The sequence below is a fragment of the Moschus berezovskii genome, chromosome 22 (assembly GCF_049115385.1).
Source record: "Moschus berezovskii isolate FMDL1 chromosome 22, NW_MosBer_1.0, whole genome shotgun sequence".
NCBI lineage: Eukaryota > Metazoa > Chordata > Mammalia > Artiodactyla > Moschidae > Moschus > Moschus berezovskii.
Genome location: NC_142481.1, coordinates 12911588 through 12930881, shown reverse-complemented (window position 1 = coordinate 12930881; position 19294 = coordinate 12911588). Strand labels below are relative to the sequence as shown.

At 55.9% G+C, this 19294-nt stretch overlaps 3 protein-coding genes across 10 annotated transcripts; 1 reads left to right on the top strand and 2 right to left on the bottom strand.

The window, feature by feature from the left end:
• Positions 1-230: 230 nt before the first annotated feature.
• TMEM145 (transmembrane protein 145) lies at positions 231-9784 on the bottom strand. 5 transcript variants are annotated; one of them, XM_055411075.2, is made up of 15 exons: positions 9609-9784; positions 8796-8870; positions 8612-8689; positions 8445-8531; positions 8263-8364; positions 8078-8162; positions 7900-7971; positions 7709-7777; positions 7230-7310; positions 7065-7143; positions 6822-6915; positions 5930-6102; positions 4218-4338; positions 1504-1710; positions 231-555 (listed from the first exon to the last, which is right to left on the bottom strand). In XM_055411075.2, the coding sequence occupies exons 1-15, from the start codon at positions 9726-9728 to the stop codon at positions 475-477; spliced, it is 1524 nt and encodes a 507-aa protein (XP_055267050.2). In that variant the 5' UTR covers positions 9729-9784; the 3' UTR covers positions 231-474. The 5 variants fall into 5 exon arrangements, with proteins under 5 accessions (XP_055267050.2, XP_055267047.2, XP_055267049.2 ...); XM_055411072.2 differs by lacking the exon at positions 5930-6102 and adding an exon at positions 651-1029; XM_055411073.2 differs by lacking the exon at positions 231-555 and adding an exon at positions 642-1029.
• A 2026-nt stretch (positions 9785-11810) lies between these two features.
• On the bottom strand, positions 11811-15526 carry PRR19 (proline rich 19). 2 transcript variants are annotated; one of them, XM_088830212.1, is made up of 3 exons: positions 15137-15526; positions 12428-13052; positions 11811-12341 (listed from the first exon to the last, which is right to left on the bottom strand). In XM_088830212.1, the coding sequence occupies exons 1-3, from the start codon at positions 15242-15244 to the stop codon at positions 11869-11871; spliced, it is 1206 nt and encodes a 401-aa protein (XP_088686338.1). In that variant the 5' UTR covers positions 15245-15526; the 3' UTR covers positions 11811-11868. The 2 variants fall into 2 exon arrangements, with proteins under 2 accessions (XP_088686338.1, XP_055267046.2); XM_055411071.2 differs by lacking the exon at positions 15137-15526.
• A 50-nt stretch (positions 15527-15576) lies between these two features.
• PAFAH1B3 (platelet activating factor acetylhydrolase 1b catalytic subunit 3) lies at positions 15577-18575 on the top strand. Of its 3 annotated transcripts, none has more exons than XM_088830926.1 (6): positions 15577-15699; positions 16081-16174; positions 16381-16470; positions 17164-17280; positions 17358-17480; positions 18246-18575. In XM_088830926.1, exons 2-6 carry the CDS (start codon positions 16097-16099, stop codon positions 18534-18536), a joined length of 699 nt encoding a protein of 232 aa, XP_088687052.1. In that variant the 5' UTR covers positions 15577-15699; positions 16081-16096; the 3' UTR covers positions 18537-18575. The 3 variants fall into 3 exon arrangements, with proteins under 3 accessions (XP_088687052.1, XP_055268049.2, XP_088687053.1); XM_055412074.2 differs by lacking the exon at positions 15577-15699 and adding an exon at positions 15726-15884; XM_088830927.1 differs by lacking the exon at positions 15577-15699 and adding an exon at positions 15818-15916.
• The last annotated feature ends 719 nt before the right edge of the window (positions 18576-19294 follow it).

Here is a 19294-nt window from a genome sequence, read left to right as displayed (position 1 = left end):
GGTAAAAATAAAGCTGTACAGTAAGAGGACTCTGCTAGATGATGATTCATACCTTCAGGGCTCTCCGATTATGGGTCAACAAAAGGTCAGGTTATGCAGGTCCCTTACAAGATACCATTTCACAGTTGGGCACACTGAGGTCCCGAGCCTGGAACGGTTCGTGTTCAGCCCGGTCTCTGAGCACTATCAAGATGTAAAAGAGCTCATCTTAAAGATAAAAACTCAACGAATCCTCTTTATTTTGGCAAGAAGGGGAAAAAGTCTTTCTGCCAAGGACCTGAGGGAGGGCCTCCGGGATGGAGATAGGGTGGGCAGAGTACGGGTCCGAGGTCACAGGGATCCAGGGGAAGGTTTCAGAGTCGAGAGTAGCTTCACAATATCTGTCCTGGGAGCAGTGGCTCGGGGTCGCGGATTCCTGGAGAGTCTCAGGCAGGGTCCCGGCGATCGTCACTGGTGTTCCGGGGTCCGGCGGGGTCAGAGGTCTCGGAGGGGGCCAGGGGGCCGGAGGTCACGGAACAGCGGGAGCCCAGAATCCGGTGCCGCTCGGGGCAGGGGCTGAGGGAGGGGACGGGGAGAGCGGCTCCCGCGGGACCGTTTGGCACAAGAGTCAAAGGGGGGCTGGGCGGGAGCGGGACACTACGCACCCCTACCTGGGCACGCGGGGTGGGGAGGTTTGGCAAGGCCGGGGATGGCAGAGCCCTGGGGCCGGGTCAGAGAGGGGATCTGGAGCCCGACCGGGGCCCGGCGCGCGGCCCATGGGGCAGGGGCGGGCAGGGGTGGTCAGACCGGGGGTGCGGTGCCCCCGGCCGTGTGCATGCTGAAGTACTCGGTGAAGCCGGTGTGCGGCGCCGCTGTCTGGGGCACGAGCGGCTGGTAGGGCGGCGTCGGGCCATCCCAGCTTGGGTCGGCCGCCTTGGGGAACCGAGAGGAAGGGGGCGGGGAGGCCGCGCCCGGCTCGGCCATGGTCACCACGCGGCCCCTCGGGGCCACCGCCGCCGCCACCGCTGTCTCCTCCACCTGCTTCCCGGCCTGGGAGGGGGGTCAGGATCAGAAGCCGTCCTGGACCCACGGAGGGGCAGATGCGGCCCCGAAGGCCCGTCCCCCTCCCCGCGATGATCCCCCCTCCCGAGGTGTGGGCGCAGGGGTCAGTCAGGGGCGCCTGGGCAGTGGGGCCAGGTACTCAAATGGGGGCGTCGGGGTGCGCCGGGCGAACTCCGGCGGAGGCCGGGGAGGTGGGGGAGAACCGCGGAAGGCCAGCGGCGGCGGGGGCACCGCGCGGGGTGTCCGAGGGGGCGTACGCAACAGCGCCAGGACCCAGTCTGGCAAGGTGGGAGCGGGCGCCGGGGGACGGTCGCGGCGCGGCGTGGGGGCGCGGGGGTTGCGAAAGGCAGGGGGTGGGCTCAGGCGCCTGGGCGTGGAGGGCGGTGGAGGGGCCGGGAGCGGGGTCAGGTACTCCAGGGGCGGCGCCAGCAGCTCCTCGGGCGCCGGGGGCGCGGGGCTTACGCAGGAGGCGGGCGGGGGTATGGAGAAGAGCTCCGTGAAGTTGGGCACCGAGTCGCTGATGAACGTCACGTTCCCATAGACGTGCTGCGGGAAGGCCTTGTCTGCGGATTGGCTGCCTCCAGGGCCCGGGGCTCCGGCCGAGGCGATCTGCGACGTGCGCACGTGGTATGGGAAGTTCTTGTTGGCCGCCGAAGGGCGTGTCATGATCTGGGGTGAAGGGCAGGAGCAGGTTGGAGAAGGGCTGTCCAGGCCTCAGGCTGCCTTCATAAACGGAAGCCCTAAGGATTCTCCCGTTCACGTGATACCCCGCTTCTCTGAAACCCTTGAACTGGATTTGGCACCTCCTCTGAGCTCTCACAATGTCCTGGGCTCTAACTTTCAGTCTGTCACCACTCTTTACTACTCCGCAGGCGCTTCCTCAGTCAAAGCCCTGAGCTCCCAGTTATCACTGAATGGTTAAGCTGCAGCATCCTATGATATCTAGTAGGATGTGGGTGTGCTAAGTCGCTTCAGTCGTGTCCAACTCTTTTGACCCCATGGACTGTAGCCCACCAGGCTCCTCTGTCCATGGGATTCTCCAGAAAGACTACTGGAGTGGGTTGCTTTGCCCTCCTCCAGGGGATCTTCCCCACTCAGAGATTGAACCTGGATCTCTTAGGTCTCCTGCATTGGCAGGCAGGTTCTTTACCACTAGCACCACCTGGGAAGCCCATCTACTACAATAGTTACTAGCTATATATGGCTATTTAAATTTAAAATAACCAGAATTAAACTAAAACTTTAATTTCTCAGTCACACTGGCCACATGTAAGTGTTCAGTAGCCACATGGGGTTAGTAGCTGTTGTATGGGACAGCACAGTTGGTAGAATATTTTCATAAACAGAAAATTCAATGGGAGAGCAACTGACAGACTCTAGAATGTTAGCTCCTTGATGGCAGGTACTTGATGGTTCTTTTCCCTGCTGAATCCCCAACATCTTCTAGAACAGTGCCTGACACATATAAGCTCTCAATAAATAATGGTTGAATGTAGAGATGTTTCTGGAATTAGCTGGGAGGCCACAAGGGCAGGGACTGGGGTGATCCTAGCACTGCACACAGGAGCCCAGCTCAGTCCCTCCAAGGTTGTTGCTGAATAAGTGAACAAGGAGCTGAAACCGAAGAGCGATGGAATGCCTGCTGGTGGTGGAGCTGTTCTGAGCTAATGTGAGCATTCTTAGGAAGGAAACTGGGCGAAGGTGAAGTATAGCAGAAAGGGTACTGTGTTCTGAGCCTGCACCCCACCTCCTGGCCCCACAGTTCACTGAGTATGGGATCTAGGGCACGCTGATTAAACTCCCAGAGCCTGACTGCACAAAAGGAGTTGCAGTGCCTGTGTGCAAAGATGAAGAGAGGGTGGGAACGAAAGCCACTGGTGCAGACTCTGGCACATGGTGTGTGCGTGTGTGCTAAATCGTGTCTGACTCCGTGCAACGCTATCAACCGCAGCCTGCCAGTCTCTGTCCATGGGATTCCCCAGGCAAGAGTACTAGAGTGGGTTGCCACGCCCTCCCCCCGGGCATCTTCCCAACCCAGGGACCAAACCTGCATCTCTTAGGTCCCCTGCATTGGCAGGCGGGTTCTTTACAGCTAGCACCACCTGGGAAGCCCTGGCACATGGTGGGTTCTTAGCATTTCACCTCTCTCCTTCTCTCTGTGACTTCCTGCAGAGCCTCAAGAGGAACCATCCCAGGAAAGTGAGTCTGTACCTAAGTCGGGTTCCAGGGTAGAACATGGGGGACCTGGCCCCCTCCCTCAGTGAATGAGTATATTCCCAACAAAGAATACATGGTGGACCCCTCAAGTCAGGAGCTGGGACCCTCAGCAATGCCTATTTCCCTGTCTGGTTCCCACTTATGCCAGATCTTCAGTCTGCTAGAGAACCCCACCACCCCCACCAATGGCCATGGAGCCTCGCAGGTCACCTCCCCTCTCTGGGCTTTAGCTTCCGCTCTCTGTATAGTGGTTTCAATGACTATTATCCATCCTGCCCTGGGGCTGCTCTGCCAAGTAAACAAGACAGCAGAAATAAAGGCATATGGGTGTTCCCAGCATGAAACAGAGGCTGGTTTGAGAAAGGTGCCCACTGAATGGTTGATGGATGGACGGAAGAATGAATGAACAGAAGGACTGGACTGTCTCCCAGAAAGCCAGATAGGATGTAAACCAGCGCACAGAAGAGATTTGGTGCTGGTAACCCCTGCTGCCATTCAGATCTAGGCCCCCTGGAGCCCTAACCTGACCCACCCCAGTGGCTTCTTCCTGTGATGGAGCGGCAGAGATGGGAGAATGTGAGGGGCGGTGGGGGAGTAGAGACCAAGGGGCTTAGGGAAGGCAGTGGGGACACAGAAGGGGAAAGTGAGAGTCCAGGGACCCAGGGTCAGGATGGAAATGGGGATGGGAGCAAAGAAAGAGAGTAGGGCTGGGGGAAGAGCCCAGGACACAAAAGTAGGAGAGAGGAACAGAAGAGGGTGGACTCGGGGGGATACAGTGGAACAGTCTGCAAAGACCCAGCAGGCTCTCAGTAAGCGTGTGTTGAATGCCTAAAGGAGGAATTGAAGGAAATGGATCAAGCGCTCAGAACAGAAAGTCAGGCAGCTCAACGGTGGATGGCCTCATGCATCCTCCACCCGCTGATTTCCCACCGCCTCCCACCCCAGATGCCCAGCCTCACCAGGAACACGCCGTGGGCATACAGATGGATCCCCAACTGGATTCCATTGACAATCTTCTCCCTGGCCCACTTGGGGATCCCGAAGTTGGCGATCAGGGCCATGACTGGAACTGCAAAGAACCTGAAGGGGAGGCAGTAGGTCTGTAGAGACACCATCCCTGCCTTCCACCCCACCCCATGGCCCCGAATCCCCTGCTATGCACACACACACACACACGCCCCAAGTGGGTCTCAAACTGGAGGGAAGCCAGTGTGACCTTCAGAAGCCAGAGGTTAAAAGGAGACAGGAATCCCACTGGCCTGGGAAATGTGGTGAGGGGAGTGGGCAAGCAGTAGGTTGAATTTAACTCAGTTCTAACCCCACCCCAAATTCTGGCACCTGATAGGAAATCAACACATGTTTGATGACTGAATTAACATATGATAATAATAATTAAGGACTTACTGCATGCCAGACCTGTTCCTAAGCATTTCATGAATACACATTCATGTAACTCTCACAGTGACTCTGTGAGGCAGGTGCAATTTCCGTCCCTATTAAACAGGTGTGGAAACTGAGGCAGAGAGAATTTAATTGATGTGGATAATGTCACACGGTTTACAAGCTTTAGAAAGTGAAGTAAAAGTGTTAGTCGCTCAGTCATGTTCAACTCTTTGCAACCCCATGGACTGTGTAGCCTGCCAGGCAAGAATACTGGAGTGGAAAAAAAAAAAAGAATATTGGAATGGGTTTCCATTCCATTCTCCGGGGGAATTTTCCCAAATCAGGGATCAAACCCAGGTCTCTTGCTGCATTGCAGGCAGATTCTTTACCATCTGAGCCACCAGGGAATCCCCACAAGCTTTAGAACTGGGATCCAAATCCAGGTAATCTGGCTTAGAATCCACCTACTTGGGACTTCCCTGGTGGTTCGGTGGCTAAGACTCCATACTCCCAATCCTGAGTTTGATCCCCAGTCAGGAAACTAGATCCCACATGCTGCAATTAAGAGTTCACATGCTGCAACTATTAGTTGATCCCACATGCCTCCACTAAGACCCAGTGCAACCAAATAAATAAGTAAATAAATATTTTAAATGCATATATGAGAAAGTAAATCATTTAAAAGAATCCACCTACTTTACTTCTGTGTGTGTGTGCTAGGTTGTTTCAGTCGTGTCCGACTCTGCGAACTTCTGGACTGTGTAGCCCACCAGGCTCTTTTGTCCATGGGATTCTCCAGGCAAGAATACTGGAGTGGGTTGCCATTTCCTCCTCCAGGGGAATCTTCCCCACCCAGGGATCAAACCCGTGTCTCTTACATCTCCTGCATCAGCAGGCGGGTTCTTTACCAATTGCACCGCCTGGAAGCCCATAACTTCACTGCTATGCTCTGTTTAGTGAAAAGAATCACAGCTGCTTCTTGTTGGACGTTTACTATATGCCACCCTCAAAGCCCTCATCTGTTGCCCTACACACTCTCAAGACACCCATTTGCAGGAGATACTCTGGACAATCCCTCTTTATGGGTAGGCAACCTGAGGCTTTTATATTTTTTTTCACTTTGGGAAAGGAACTGTTCCCAGGTTACACAGTGAGTAAGTGGCAGGCTCTGGTGACAGCTGCCTAACTTAAAGTCCATCTGCCTCCCAGAAGAGGGTCTGAGTTGAAGACAGCTGTTTCTGGGGAGCCAGGGAAGGCATGGATGGGTTGGGGGCCCAGCACATCTCACCAGAGGGTGTAGGCAGCAAAGAAGGGCACATAAAAGGGCTGCTTCTCCGGGAAGTGGCGCAAGGAGACGAGCACAGCATAGGAGAACCACACGTAGGCCGCCACCTGCAGCCCAATGAGCCCGTAGCCCGCTGGCGACTCATAGGTATACAGGACCTGGCCTGGGTCAAAGAACTGGACCCAAGGGAGAGGGTCAGTCACAGCCCTGGCCTTTGGCCCTCCTCACAGGGACCCCAGACCCCACCCTCAAATCTCAAAGGGCACAGAGGTGCTTGATCAGGTCAGAAGCAGTAGGAGAATGAGAGATGGAGACAAAAGGACAGACGCAGAGCGAGAGGGTGAAAAGACAGAAACCGTCTCTGCTACCATGGCCCAGCACAGAGCTGAACACCACCAAGCGTAAGTTTTTCTGTTTGCACCAAGTTGATGAAGCGGGTCTTATTTTCACCCCATTTTACAGAAGGGGAAAACTGAGGCTAAGCAGGAAGCCTTTCGGCCAAAGTCAAGGTGATATATAAAGCCTGAGAGAAGTCCCCTGGGGTAGGTAAGACCCTCCTCATTTTACAAAAGAAGCAGATCTGGGGGGTGGGCATCAGTCAAGGTCAACCAGCTGGGAAGTGGGAGAGCCAGAGTGGACTCCAGGTCTGTGTGACTCCTGAACTTAGTCACGACACTGAGCATGAAATGTGACAGACAGCGAGAGACAGAGGGAAGAGGAAGAGAGCCACGTAGAGAGACGGGAATGCACTTAGGGAGACAGATGGAAAGGCAGAAAACCACAGAGTGGGAGACAGCGCGCCAGGAAGAACACTAGCAGACAGGTGGAAGAGGCCACTAAAAGCTTTGAGGGGTGGGGAGGATGGAGCAAAGCCTGAGCTTTTAGGGGGGCTCACCTCAGCCTCGTAGATGAGCAGCGCCACGTGGGTGAGGGTGTACAGGGTCATGTAGACAGACAACTTCACCGAGCCCGAGTGGCTGATGCGGCCCCTGGCGGCAGGCCATGAGGGGAGACAGCAGGGGTGGGGGCCGTCAGAGAGGAGGGGGTAGACACCCCCTCCCTCAACCCAATCTCTGCCCTGCCCCCCTGCCCAGCCACCCCATCCCTGCTGTGCTCCCTCCCGCCCCAGCGTGGGCACCGTGTCACCGTGAATCCCTTCCCCAGAAGGATCAGCATCAGCAGGAAGATGAGGAAGCTGGAGGAGAAGAGCAGCTTGGCTGGTAGAAGGAGGAGAGGGCAGCTCAGACGCAGGGCTCGGCCGGGGGAGGAGCCCCACACCCTCCCGGGCCCACTTCTTTCTCACCCAGGATCTTCAGACTCTCGTTGCCAATGCCATCCGTGGCATACTGGCCCCAGTAGATGCAGAAAAATAGGAGGCTCAGGACTGAGGGGAGGACAGGCAGTGAGAGGAAAGGACAGACACCGGCTTTAGAGCATCACTCTTCCCTAGCACTGTGATCCAGATGACCAGAACCCTTCGTTCATCCCCATCAGCATTTAGACTCTCTACTCCTGCTGACTTCCTGGGATACTCTGAAGTCTAGGGCCCCAGTCCCTCCTCCCTCAGACCCAGGAGTCAAGACCCCCAGCCCCTCCTCCCTCAGATCGAAGAGTCCAGGCCCCCAGACCCTCCTCTCTGAGACCCAGGAGTCCAGTCCCTAGCTCCTCCTCCCTCAGACCTAAGAATCCAGGCTCCCAGCCCTTCCTTTCTTAGGCCTAGGTATCTGAGCCCTAAGCTCTTCCTCTCACAGGACTCAAAAGTTAGGATACTCTAAACCTCACCCTCCATTCCTGCTGCAGCCATGAACATTTTATAAGTCGTGTGAAGCAACTGACGACCTTTCAGCAAATCTAGGAGGAGGGTAAGGGAAGGCTATACACAGACAGGTTGGCTGCCCTCCAACCTTGTCCCCCCTCCCCCATCTTCTTCCCTCTCCCCTCCTCGGTCTGCCCCCACCATGGGCTGGACTCACATCCAAAGTAACAGGAGAGGAGGAAGATGAGGATGAAGATGAGGAGGAAAGTCACATCGGTCTCCAGGATCCCTGCCAATTTGGCAGAAGAAGGAAACCCTGCAGTCAGGAGGGGTCTTCCCTCAACAGGCTCCCAGTTCTAGGTTCCCACTGAGATGATGGGTCCCCACGTGCTCACCAAACTCATCAGCAGAGAAATGCCGCGTCCAGAAGGACTTGCCATTGGTGAGGACCATCTCATACTCCAGCTGCAGTCCATCTCCCTGTGGGGAGTGTGTAGGCCTAAGGAAGCGGGGCGGGGGTAGCCCTGGGCAGGGAGGAGGTTGGCAGGAAGGCAAGGAGGAGAAGGCCCCAGTCACTTACGCCACACTTGCTGAGCGCAATGTACCACCACCTTTCACGCACCGAGCGGAAGCTGCGGCCACTGGAGCAGCTCAGGTAGTGAGTTCCCTCCTCTGACACCACCTGGGGAGGAGCGCAAAGGCTGAAGCCTGCCTGGACCTGGACCTTCAGCACCTGCCCATTCCCCCAGGCCGGGCCCATACCTGACAGCCTGACCAGGCATACTGGGTAGTGAGGTTGATGACCTGGTTGTTCTCTGGCCTGATCACTGACTCCTTGGCCAGGCAGTCCTAGGCGAGGGAAGGGATGTGGTCACTCCTTGGCCAGCTTCAACCTTGCCCCCGCCCCCGACCTTCCTCACAGACTTCACCTTGTCCCCCGCCTTGTACACTGCTGGCCACTGGGATGGGTCGTCGAAATAGAGGAGGATGTTCTGACAGCATTTGGCCTGCAGACCCAGAGATGTGGGGGGTTGGGGAGCTGGGGTAGCCCTTGCCTTGGGAGGCCAAGGGGGTGTCCAGCCTCAGCATGGTGAGTGGTTGGGGAAGGCTCACCTCAGGGTATCGGAAACGGAAATCTAGTCGGCCGTAATCCGAGAGGAAGCAAAATCTTGTCAGGAACATCCAGTCCTGGAAAAGGGGCCCACTCAGACCTTCTGAGCCCCTTGAGAACTCTCCTTGACTCCATAGTACCCCCCTCAACTTTTCTTCCCTACTCTGGAGTTCCTGGTTTCCTAAGAAGCGTAAAAGGGACCAGGTCACCTCCAAAATTCTTCTGTTATCCTTTCACCTTGGTTCCAGGATTCCTGCTTCGGATGTCCCCCTCCTTTCAAACACTTCCCATTTCCCAGGTGCCAGAGAAAGCCTGGAGGGCCAGATCCCCATCCTAGACATCTTTTGTCACAGACACACACACACACAGATGACATCTTTTGTCACAGACACACAGACACACACACACAGTGGTCCCAGAGCCCATCAGATGCTGGGGAGTATCCCAAACGGCCCCCGCCGGGTCCTGAGCAGGAGTGTGAACTCAGGCTCTCTTGCAGTGAAAAGTGCTGTCCCTTCAGCACCACCTCGGCGTCCCCCACCCCCACCCCAAACTCTGACTCTCTCAACCCCGCCCCCCTCCTCGCCCAACTCCGACCTCAATGTCCCTCCTACAATCTCTGAGGCTCCTCTCTATCCCCGGGTCCCCTCAGCCTCAACCCAAACCCAGTCCCTCATCGCCCCGGGCCCCACGCCCCCAGGCTCTCAGGGACCTTCCGGGAGGGGCGGGAGGGGGCGGGGCGGCACCTTCCCGCTTCTCTCCCTCCCGTCCCTCGGGGGCCCGGCGGGTGGCAGGGGAGGGCCGGGCGCGCTCACCTCCTTGGAGCTGAGGTTGCCCCGCACGTACTTGGCCCGGGCGCAGGGGTGCAGCGGCAGCATTAGGAGCAGCAGCGGCGGCAGCACGCGGCGCAGAGCGGGCGCGCGCGGGGGCTCCATTCCACCCGCTCCGGCCCCGGCCCCGGCCCGGGCTCAGCTCCCGCTCCCACTCCGGCCCGGCGACGGCGGCGAGAGCGCGCGGGCCGGCTGGCGCGCGGCCCCGATTAAAGGGGCCGCTGGGCACCGCGCTCCCTGCCTTCTCCTCCGTGATGACCCGGCCTGGCCCCTTCCCAATCGCCATGGGAGGGGCCGCCCCTTTCTCCTCCGCACCACCCCTCTCCAGCCCCAGTACTCCCCTTGGGTTGTCTCCTTGATACCTCAGGTGTCCTAAAATGAACTCCAATGCATTCCCCCAAGTCGAGCATCCTCCTCCAGGCTGCCATCTCAGGATGACCCACAACCCCCAAGCCCCAGCTCTGTTCTGACCTCCCCTCAGTTTCAGTTCAGTTCAGTCGCTCAGTCGTGTCCGACTCTTTGTGACCCCATGAATCACAGCACGCCAGGCCTCCCTGTCCATCACCAACTTCCAGAGTTCACTCAAACTCATGTCCATCAAGTCGGTGATGCCATCCAGCCATCTCATTCTCTGTCGTCCCCTTCTCCTCCTGCCCCCAATCCCTCCCAGCATCAGAGTCTTTTCCAGTGAGTCAACTCATCGCATGAGGTGGCCAAAGTATTGGAGCTTCAGCTTTAGCATCAGTCCTTCCAATGAACACCCCTCAGTTTAGCTCCCAAATAGCTCTTTGATTACCCATCCCCGCCCCCATGACAGCCATCACCAGCTGTGGCCACTCCAGATTCTATGCACCCTGTGAAATTCCTACAGAAACACAGAGGCAGAGTGGGTTAATCACCTGTTCTGGGTAACACAGCTCTGAGGTGGTAGAGAGCCCTTGGCCACAACCGCTACACCCTGCTGCCTGACCCTGTCCTGTCACTGCTTACCAGGGTGTAAAAATCAGTTGCTGTGAGGCAGAGGGGTTGGTGTTACAAGAAACCTACAAGCAGACTCTGAAATCAATTGCTTGGGTTCAAATCCCCCCATTGCCATAACCTTCCTAAAAGACTGCAACCGAGTCACACCGGTGTGATCTCCCAGCCAGTCCCCTACACCCTGGTACTGACTTTACGGTTTCCCTGTGGGCAATGGGGAGCCCTGGAAAAGCTTTACAGACTACAGTCCAAGCCCCTCCTCTTCATTTTCCCAATCAAATTCCAACACGTTTAGCTTCATCCCTCCCCCTCCACTGCAGAAAATTTGCTGCTCCTCAAAATATCATTTTAAAAACTTTCCAAGTCAAGAGGCCAAGCAGGAAACATAAGCAGGTGAAATGGAGAGTGCTGACTCTGCAATTGAGCTTCAGCCAGTTTTCGACAGGAAGGAGAGTAAGTCTGATATGCCAGTTTCTCTGCTTTCCTTCTTCAGGTTTTTTTATTTGAGAGAGAAGCCAGAAATTTTTTTTAAAAAAGCAAACTGATTTGTAACAGTAGATAATTGATTCAAAAATGTTAAATATATTGTAGACCAAAGAAAAAAGTCTGTCACTATATCCAGGCTTCATCTACCATTCCTGCCCTGATCCTGCCCACACACTGTTCTTGTGCCCACCAGACCAGAAGCCTCTCATAGGCAGAGCCCAGATGTGACTCATGCTAAGTCCCAGCACGGTCTAGGGATACAGGCAGAATGGGCCTTACACGTGCTGTTCCATAGAGGAGCATTTCTAGATTGCCTGGAATGTTCTTTTTCTCCTCTACTAGCAAATTTCTACTGAACTTGAAAAATACAAGGGTCTTTTGTCAACTCCTCGTCAGCAGAGCAGAGTCATCACTCCCTCCTTGGACTCCCCAGCCCCTGGACTTCTCTTTCAGATGCCACAAGGGCTGAAACTGTTCACCACTGTACTGGGAGTCCCCTGGAGACACAGCCTCTGTCTCACTCACTCTGGAGCCCCAGCATCAGCAGAGTCAATCACAAAGTTGGCCTTAGTGGGTGGATCTGTTTGACTGGAGGTCTCTGGGCCGAGGACAGTGACAAATGACAGTACCTTCCCTTCCACTTTGGACCCAGAACTCAGAGGTAGGGAAAGTTGCTGTCTTGGGCCAGCCACTCACTAAAAATCAAGAGAACTGTGAGGAAGACACTTTATTGAGGTGATCAGAGCTGGAGATTCCTGCCCCCAACCCAGCCTCAGCCTGCTCAGTACAGTTTCATGGGTGGAAAGGACCAGGCCTCTGGGCTGCTCTGAGCCACCACCCAGGAGAGGCTGGGCAGTGGGGCTGGGGGGCTGGGGCTCCAGTCCAAGGCAGAGCTTCGGGGCAACAATGGTGATGGTGGCTGGGGCAGGAGTTGCGGTGGGCCAACCCCCCAAGGCCGGGGAGGGGGCGGTGTGGCTACCAGCCAGATGCTTTTCAGTAGATCAAAGGCTGTTGGGGGGCCCCAGGTCGCCCCAGATGGTGAAGGCAATGAGGATAATGGGGGTGGCCAGGGACCCTTCGGTGGTGCCAGGCTCACTCGGTTCACAGTAGGAGTACTGGAGGTGGGAGGCACGGCAAAGGTGAGCTCCTTTGTCCCCTGCCGCCTCCTCTGCCTCCCCTCCCCTGGGGCCTGCTCAGGACTGTTGATCCAGGAAGGTGTCATCCTTTGCTTCTTAGGGGTCCCAGGCTCGGTCCCTGGCACAGAGGAAAGAAGCATGAGGGACAGCTGAACAAGAGAAGACAAAGGAAAAGGGAGTTTAGGAGGCAGGAGGTAAGCTCACCTGGCAAGTGTGGCTGGCAGCCCTGGAGCACCAAGGTAAGGTCAGGCACACAGCCATGGCAGGCTTGTAAGGTGCCCAGGATAGCATCCCTGGACTCTTGAACTAGGTTCCTCCTAGGGAAGGCTTGTGGCAGAATCAGCTGGCATTGCAGCTCCCCCAGCAGCTGCTCCAAGTCAGGGAGCTGCGGGGGACTGGGGGGGCCTGGGCCTGAGCCTCCAGGCACCTGGTTTTCCTTGCCCCTTGACTGTAGGGATGGTTGTTGGCCCCTGCCTGGGCTTGGGGAGGACTTGGTGGTGAGTGCAGGGGTGCCTGACTCCAGAGACCCACTGCTAAGCAGCCGGGCCACATCCAGAGATTTCACCTCATGGTTGAAGAGACCCCGGTGGTCCCGGCTCAGGCGGCCCTGGGTTATGACCACGAGCTTGGCAGCAGTAGGGGCCACAGAATTCCGCAATACCATATGTGGATCCCGACCGGACACGGGAGGATGCTGATAGGTCAATGGCCGCCGACTGCCCACCAGGGCCTCGTTACGCTCCCGCCTGGTCTTCCGACGGCGGACACGACCAGGCTTCTCAGGCTGCTGGAAAGGCTTGGGGGCTGGCTCCCCGGGATCCATGGTGCCCTGGAAGATAAAGACAGGGTAGTCATATGAGAAGAGATGGTTTGGGGTGAAGTGGGAGTACTATTTAGAGACTCAAAATGAGAGAAATGGATTGGTAGAGAGCAATCAGAAAAGGTTTGGTCAGGGAAAGATGTGGGAAAAGGCAGAATCATAGGAGCAGGATGGGGCAAGGGAGTCATGCTGAATGGGAAGATCTGTCAGAAGATAAAGGGTTAGATGGAACAAGGATGTGAGGAAATCCTTGAAAATGAGGGATGGGAAAGTGATCATGATACTGGAAGGACCTGGTGAACCAGATCGGGATTTTGGACAGAGGAGAAATCCAGGGGGAGAGGAGGTACTGGAGAATGCAGAAAGTGGAGAGAGATGGCAGCAAGAGAAAGGCAGGAAAGAGAATAGAAGTTGGAAAGACAGAATAAGCCAGCAGGACAGAAAGGGCAGCGGAGGAGCTATCAGGGACTGGGGCCTGGTCATGGAAGGAGCGTAGACCTCAAGGCTGGGTGAGGCAGGTGAGGTAGGGATGCGGGTACAGTTGGTCAGGGTAGGGCAGAGGAAGGGCACCTCACCTTCTCCTATCCCCAACGAACCCCGCCCCGCCCTGCCCACTCCACGTGGCTGTGGGGGACAATGGTTTCTTTTCCGCAGTGATCCCAGCTCTCTCGACGCGCCTGACGCTCTTCCGGGCCTCACACAAGGCCTGCTGCACGCACACACGCATGCGCGAGCCCCTCCCACGCCCTTTGGCATCCAGTTCCGGAGAGTCACAGGCCCAGAGGCACGTGCCAGCTGCCCGTGGGGCCGGTTATAGTCCCGCCCCTCCCAGCCTCACTTTCAGAACTCTCTCTTTCATTTGTCCTAAGCACATTCTATCCACTTCCTAGCTACCAATTGGCCTAGGTCCACTAGGCCCGCCCCCTTCCTCAATGCTGATTGGTTTAGACATCTATTGGCGGACTTTCTCTGTAGAGCGGCAAGGTGCCGCGAAGCCAAGAGGGAGAAGGGCCCGTAGGAGCCTCTATATACAGCCAGTCCCCACTCAGTCAATAGGGTTTATCCCTAGGAAATCAATCAATATAGTGTCTTCATTTGGAGCTAGGCTTCAGAGCCACACTCCCTAGGTTCCTATGCCCAGACTGGCACATTTGAGCTCTGTGACCTTGGCAAAGTATGCAACTGCTCAGAGCTTCAGTTTCCTAATCTGTAAAATGGAGTTGATATCTTCTTCTTCTTATAACTGCTGTAAGTATGAGGTGTGCCAGCATCCAATTTGAAACAGCACTTGTTGAATGGATGGCACTACACTTGTCCCCCGCAGTCTCCCCATTCCTCCCGCCACCCCCCCCCCACCCCCGCCGCTTGCGGACTCTCAGTTCCCTGACCAGGGACTGAATCCCAGTCCTGGTTGTGAAAGCCTGGAGTCCTAACCACTAGTCCACCAGTGACCTCCTCCCCAGACTCTCAAATCGAGCTATACCAGGGTTTTCCCCATACCCTAATAAGCTATATTGTGCATTACCTGGTAATACTGCTTGTCCAACCTTCACAATCTTATAAAGCCAAACGCCTTAGGTACTACTCCTTCTAAGAAATCCTTCACCCTCAGAGTCCATCTCTCTCTCTCCCACAAAGGTCCCCTGTACATTTCTTAATCACAACCTTGATCCTTCCCTCAGTTGTGTGTCTGGAGTCTGCCTCCTCCAGCATGGCTAGAAGAAGGTCAGAATCAGACCCATTCCTTTAATACTCATTCAGCAAATACTTGTGAACAGCCACTGATAGTACTTGTTACTCTGAGTCAGGCCCTGTTTCAGGCAAGTGGATTCAGGCAAAACAAACATAAAATGCATTTCTGTATCTCAGCATCAACCTTCCTAGAAGGAATGAATAACTATGAAGGTCTCATTTGGGAGTGGAGCTACAGGAACATGATCAGGATTTTTAGGGGGTGGGACCCCTGCCACCTAGTCCCCCAGAACAAGGAGATCTGGGAAGACGAGGTCTGAGATTAATTTGGGACAGGAGGTGGGAGTCAGCGACCTTAGGTGACCTTGGCTATGGATGTAGGTTTCAGAGCCCAGACACACCCAACTGAAGTCGGTCAGCCATAGGTTTAGGGAGGGGAGCGGAGGCCACAGATCTGTAAGGTGAGCTGCGCGGGAGGGGCGCCAAGCTAGACTTGGCCCTTGCAGCATCTCTAATTTCTCTTATCTTTCTGCATCTTCTACTACCCTCTCTGCAGGGTCAGTGATGTCTATAATGCTAAGACATATAGTTTAGCAATTATGTCACAAAAACTGGTGGGTTTGAGCAGGGGAGGGCCATGAGCACAGGGGCTCACTAAAGTCCCAGCACTGCCTTAAAGTGTCGTCTTACAGCTGAGCCTCTAATTTTCACATTTTGCCATCCTTCTTTTCTCTCCCCTACGTCTGAAGAAAATGGGTGCGTCCCTTCCTAGCCAGGTGCGTACAAGCCACCCCCTCAAGGGATCCAGGAATGGACTCGTCCACTCACTCCCCCACCACCACGTGAATGAGGGACACACATACACCCCCACCCCGGCCCCTCCCCACACTTCTCGCCCTACAGCAAATGGTTTCCTCCCTCAGGACTGGTGCTAGATTTTCCCCGCCTACTCTCGGCCTTTCAGGTATTTCGTTCCTCCCCGTGACGCTGGTAGGGTGGTTTCTCCCCCCCTCCCACGGAATGCTGGATGGTCTCGCCTGCCCCACGCCCCCCGGTGCCTGGGTGCGCCAGCCGCCGCCGCCCGAGCGAGCGGCCGGAGCAGGACGCGCCGGACGAGCCCACTGCGCGGCCGCCGTGGGGGAAGCGAAGGTTCCCAATTCCACCTCCCCTTCTAAGTGAAGGTTTCCGCCCCGGGAGAGGGGGCGGTGCCCGGCAATCAGTCGCGCCGTCCGCGGGCGGGCGGGCTTCGGGACCGTCCATTGTTGCCTGAGGGGTAGGGGTGGGCGTGGCGGCGCCACCTCCTCCCGGAACACTCTCCCGCCGACCGCGCTCGCTCATCCTGCAGGAGCGGAGGCGCCAAGATGAGTGGAGACGAGAACCCAGCCAGCAAGCCCACGCCGGTGCAGGACGTTCAGGGCGACGGGCGCTGGATGTCCCTGGTGAGCGACCCCGCCCGCGATACTCCTGAGTCCGGGGCTGGGGGCGTGCAGGGCGGGGAGGCTCTTGAGAGAGCAACTGGTTCGCGCCGCTCTCGCTACGAGATTGGGAAACTGAGGGCAGTTGCGGTGGTGCTGCCCAAGGAAGCGAGGTGGGGCGGGCACCTCAGCGTGCATGCCATTGACGTCCCTCCTTTACGTCCCCAAAGCACCATCGGTTCGTAGCCGACAGCAAAGATAAGGAACCCGAAGTCGTCTTCATCGGTGACTCCTTGGTCCAGCTGATGCACCAGTGCGAGGTGAGGCCCGTCCCTCTCCTCCTGCCCCACCCAGGCCTGTGACCTCACTGACTCTCCTGGACCAGAGGCCGGGGCAGGCGGTGTTGGGGGTACTCAAAATACCCTCACGTAGCACCGGGCACCCAGAATTTCTGTATTATGTGCCACTTCTACTGAGAAGGAAGTGTATTGTGTCCTGGCTTTTTGTCATATTGGATTTGTGTATAGTGAGACTTAAAATGAGGCTTCTTGCAAGAAGATTGCCTACCGTGAGGCTCTTTGTTTGCTTAAATCAGCGCACAGCCCTAATGGATTTCCACAAAGCTATAGTTGTTTCCACAAAGTGAAGGTCAGTAGGTCTCTACTAAGGGAGCTCAATTATGCTACCTGTTTGCTGCTGCTGCTCAGAGATGTTAAACCATGGCTTTCCTCAAAGTGAGGCTCAACTGGAATGCTGTTGGTTTGATGCCTGGCTCAGGCAGAATGAGTTTTCGTAAAAGGAGTCTTCCTTCTATGGGGATTCGAGAAAATGAGACTATGATGGGTTTGTGTAAAGTGAGGTTTGACCATATTGGGGTTTGCTTAAGGTGAGATTTAACCAGACTGCTTTCATAAAGCAAAGCTCTAACATGACGACATTTGGTTAACCTTTGGATAGACAGCGGTGGTCCATGCTGACGATGCCCCTGTGCCCGCACCACTTCTTGCCCACAGATCTGGCGGGAGCTCTTTTCCCCTCTGCACGCGCTTAACTTTGGCATTGGTGGCGACAGCACACAGCATGTGCTCTGGCGTCTGGAGAATGGGGAGCTGGAGCACATCCGGCCCAAGGTGAGCAGGGCTTCAGTGGGCAGCCAGAGCCCCCTCAGCCTGTCCCCTCACCACTGCTCCATCCTTTCTCTCCACAGATTGTGGTGGTCTGGGTGGGTACCAACAACCACGGGCACACCGCGGAGCAGGTGGCTGGGGGCATCAAGGCCATAGTGCAACTGGTGAATGAGCGGCAGCCCCAGGCGCGGGTCGTGGTGCTGGTGAGAGAGTGGGGAGGGCAGGGGGAGGAAGAATGACTGTGGTCTGGGACCCCTTTGGGTGTAGCCATAGCTGCACGGTTCTGAGCAGTTCAGCTCAGAGCAGTGGCTTTCAGGCAAAATCTCATGTTGAAGCTTGCTGTGCCCATCAGAAGGGCTGTGGTGAAGGACATATTTGGGGGCAAATAGCCCCTTTTACCCAAGGGACTGCTGGACACTCTGAAAGTCGCTCAGAGTCTGACTCTTTGCGACCCCATGGACTATACAGTCCATGGAATTCTCCAGGCCAGAATATTAGAGTGGGTAGCCTTTCCCTTCTCCAGGGGATCTTCCCAACACAGGGATCGAACCCAGGTCTCCCACACTGCAGGCAGATTCTTTACCAGCTGAGCCACAAGGGAAGGCCAAGAATACTTGAGTGGGTAGCCTATCCCTTCTCCAAGGGATCTTCCCGACACAAGAATTGAACCGGGGTCTCCTGCATTGCAGGAGAATTCTTTACCAACTGAGCTATCAGGGTGCTGAAAAACTCAAAATACTTAAATAGCCAAGAGTAGTCGGACATTCCCAAGGTGAAGCTAGCTTCAATTACTTCTGGAAGGTTCCATGTCTAGAATGAGGTGTCAGGACCATAGTTTGGAACCTGTGTTTCCAAAACCCCCATTTTCCCATCCCTAGTGTATTCTGGAGCTTAGGACTTCCTGATGGGGAACAGGATACCTAGATGCTAGTAGGATGCCTCCTCACAACTCCTTGTGCTTTCTTCAGGGCCTGCTTCCTCGGGGCCAGCACCCCAACCCACTTCGAGAGAAGAACCGACGGGTGAATGAGCTGGTGCGGGCAGCACTGGCCGGCCACCCTCGGGCCCACTTCCTGGACGCAGACCCTGGCTTTGTGCACTCAGATGGTACCATCAGCCATCATGACATGTACGATTACCTGCACCTGAGCCGTCTGGGGTACACACCTGTTTGCCGGGCCCTGCACTCCTTGCTTCTGCGTCTGCTAACCCAAGACCAGGGACAGGGTGGTGCCCCCCTGCCTGAACCCAGCCCCTAAGCATCTGCCTTCCTACAATTAAATTTTCATTTTTCAGTCTCCCATTTTCTGCTTTATGGCCAAGCCCATGTGGGTATCTAACTCCGACGTCTACGACCCTGCAGCTCTGCCCAAGGGAGGCCTCACCAATCCATCAAGATATTCTGGTTCATGTAGTCAGACAGATTTCTGCCATCACAGTAGTGCTCCAACCAGGTACCGCGTCAGTAACCCACTAGGTGAAACTGGTTTGCTAACATGACCCTGTAGCATCAAGGTCAAGCAAGAATTCTGGGTGACCCAAGAAAGCCCACTGCTGCACTCCTATCTGAGCTTACCTGTGACTTCCTGAAAGCTTTCTGATCTTCCCACCCCTGGCAGTCCACCCTCCGCACAGTGTATGGGTATCTATCTCACCAGAGCAGCACTGTCCAAGGCTGTATGATAGAGGCGGAAACCAGGAGAGGATGGATTCCTCTGCCTTGGCTGCAGTGCTGGCTCAGGCCACACAAGGGCAGCAGGTGTCACTGGGGACAGGGCAGTACTCTGGTCCCACTGGCCTCCCCGCCCAGTGCCTGCCCTGGTTCAGACCTCGAGAGTTCAACTGGAACATCAAGGGTGAACTGCCCTTCTCACAGCACTCGGTCAAAGGCCTTCCGCAACCATGCCTGCCGAATGGCTGAACAGGCCTGACTCTGCCCACCAGGTCCCGCTGATGAAGGGGATGGTCCTGGAATGGCACCCCGTTCCTCACAGTGGTTGGGGGCAAAGCCTGTAAC

Bases quoted from the DNA above. Each gene is read 5' to 3' on its own strand.
- TMEM145 (XM_088830019.1), bottom strand. From the start codon at position 9,728: ATGGAGCCCCCGCGCGCGCCCGCTCTGCGCCGCGTGCTGCCGCCGCTG. The intron at 7,972-8,077 runs GTGAGCACGTGG...CCAAATTGGCAG, and splicing joins TTTCTCTGCTGATGAGTTTG to GGATCCTGGAGACCGATGTG. The intron at 1,711-4,217 runs GTGAGGCTGGGC...CCTTCACCCCAG, and splicing joins ATGCCCACGGCGTGTTCCTG to ATCATGACACGCCCTTCGGC.
- PAFAH1B3 (XM_055412074.2), top strand. From the start codon at position 15,763: ATGGTCTCGCCTGCCCCACGCCCCCCGGTGCCTGGGTGCGCCAGCCGC. The intron at 15,885-16,080 runs GTTCCCAATTCC...CTCATCCTGCAG, and splicing joins CCGCCGTGGGGGAAGCGAAG to GAGCGGAGGCGCCAAGATGA. The intron at 17,481-18,245 runs GTGAGAGAGTGG...TGCTTTCTTCAG, and splicing joins AGGCGCGGGTCGTGGTGCTG to GGCCTGCTTCCTCGGGGCCA.
- PRR19 (XM_088830212.1), bottom strand. From the start codon at position 15,244: ATGCTGCAAGGGCCAAGTCTAGCTTGGCGCCCCTCCCGCGCAGCTCAC. The intron at 13,053-15,136 runs GTGTGTCTGGGC...TTTATCTTCCAG, and splicing joins GGCTGACCGACTTCAGTTGG to GGCACCATGGATCCCGGGGA. The intron at 12,342-12,427 runs GTGAGCTTACCT...CCTCTGTGCCAG, and splicing joins CTGCCAGCCACACTTGCCAG to GGACCGAGCCTGGGACCCCT.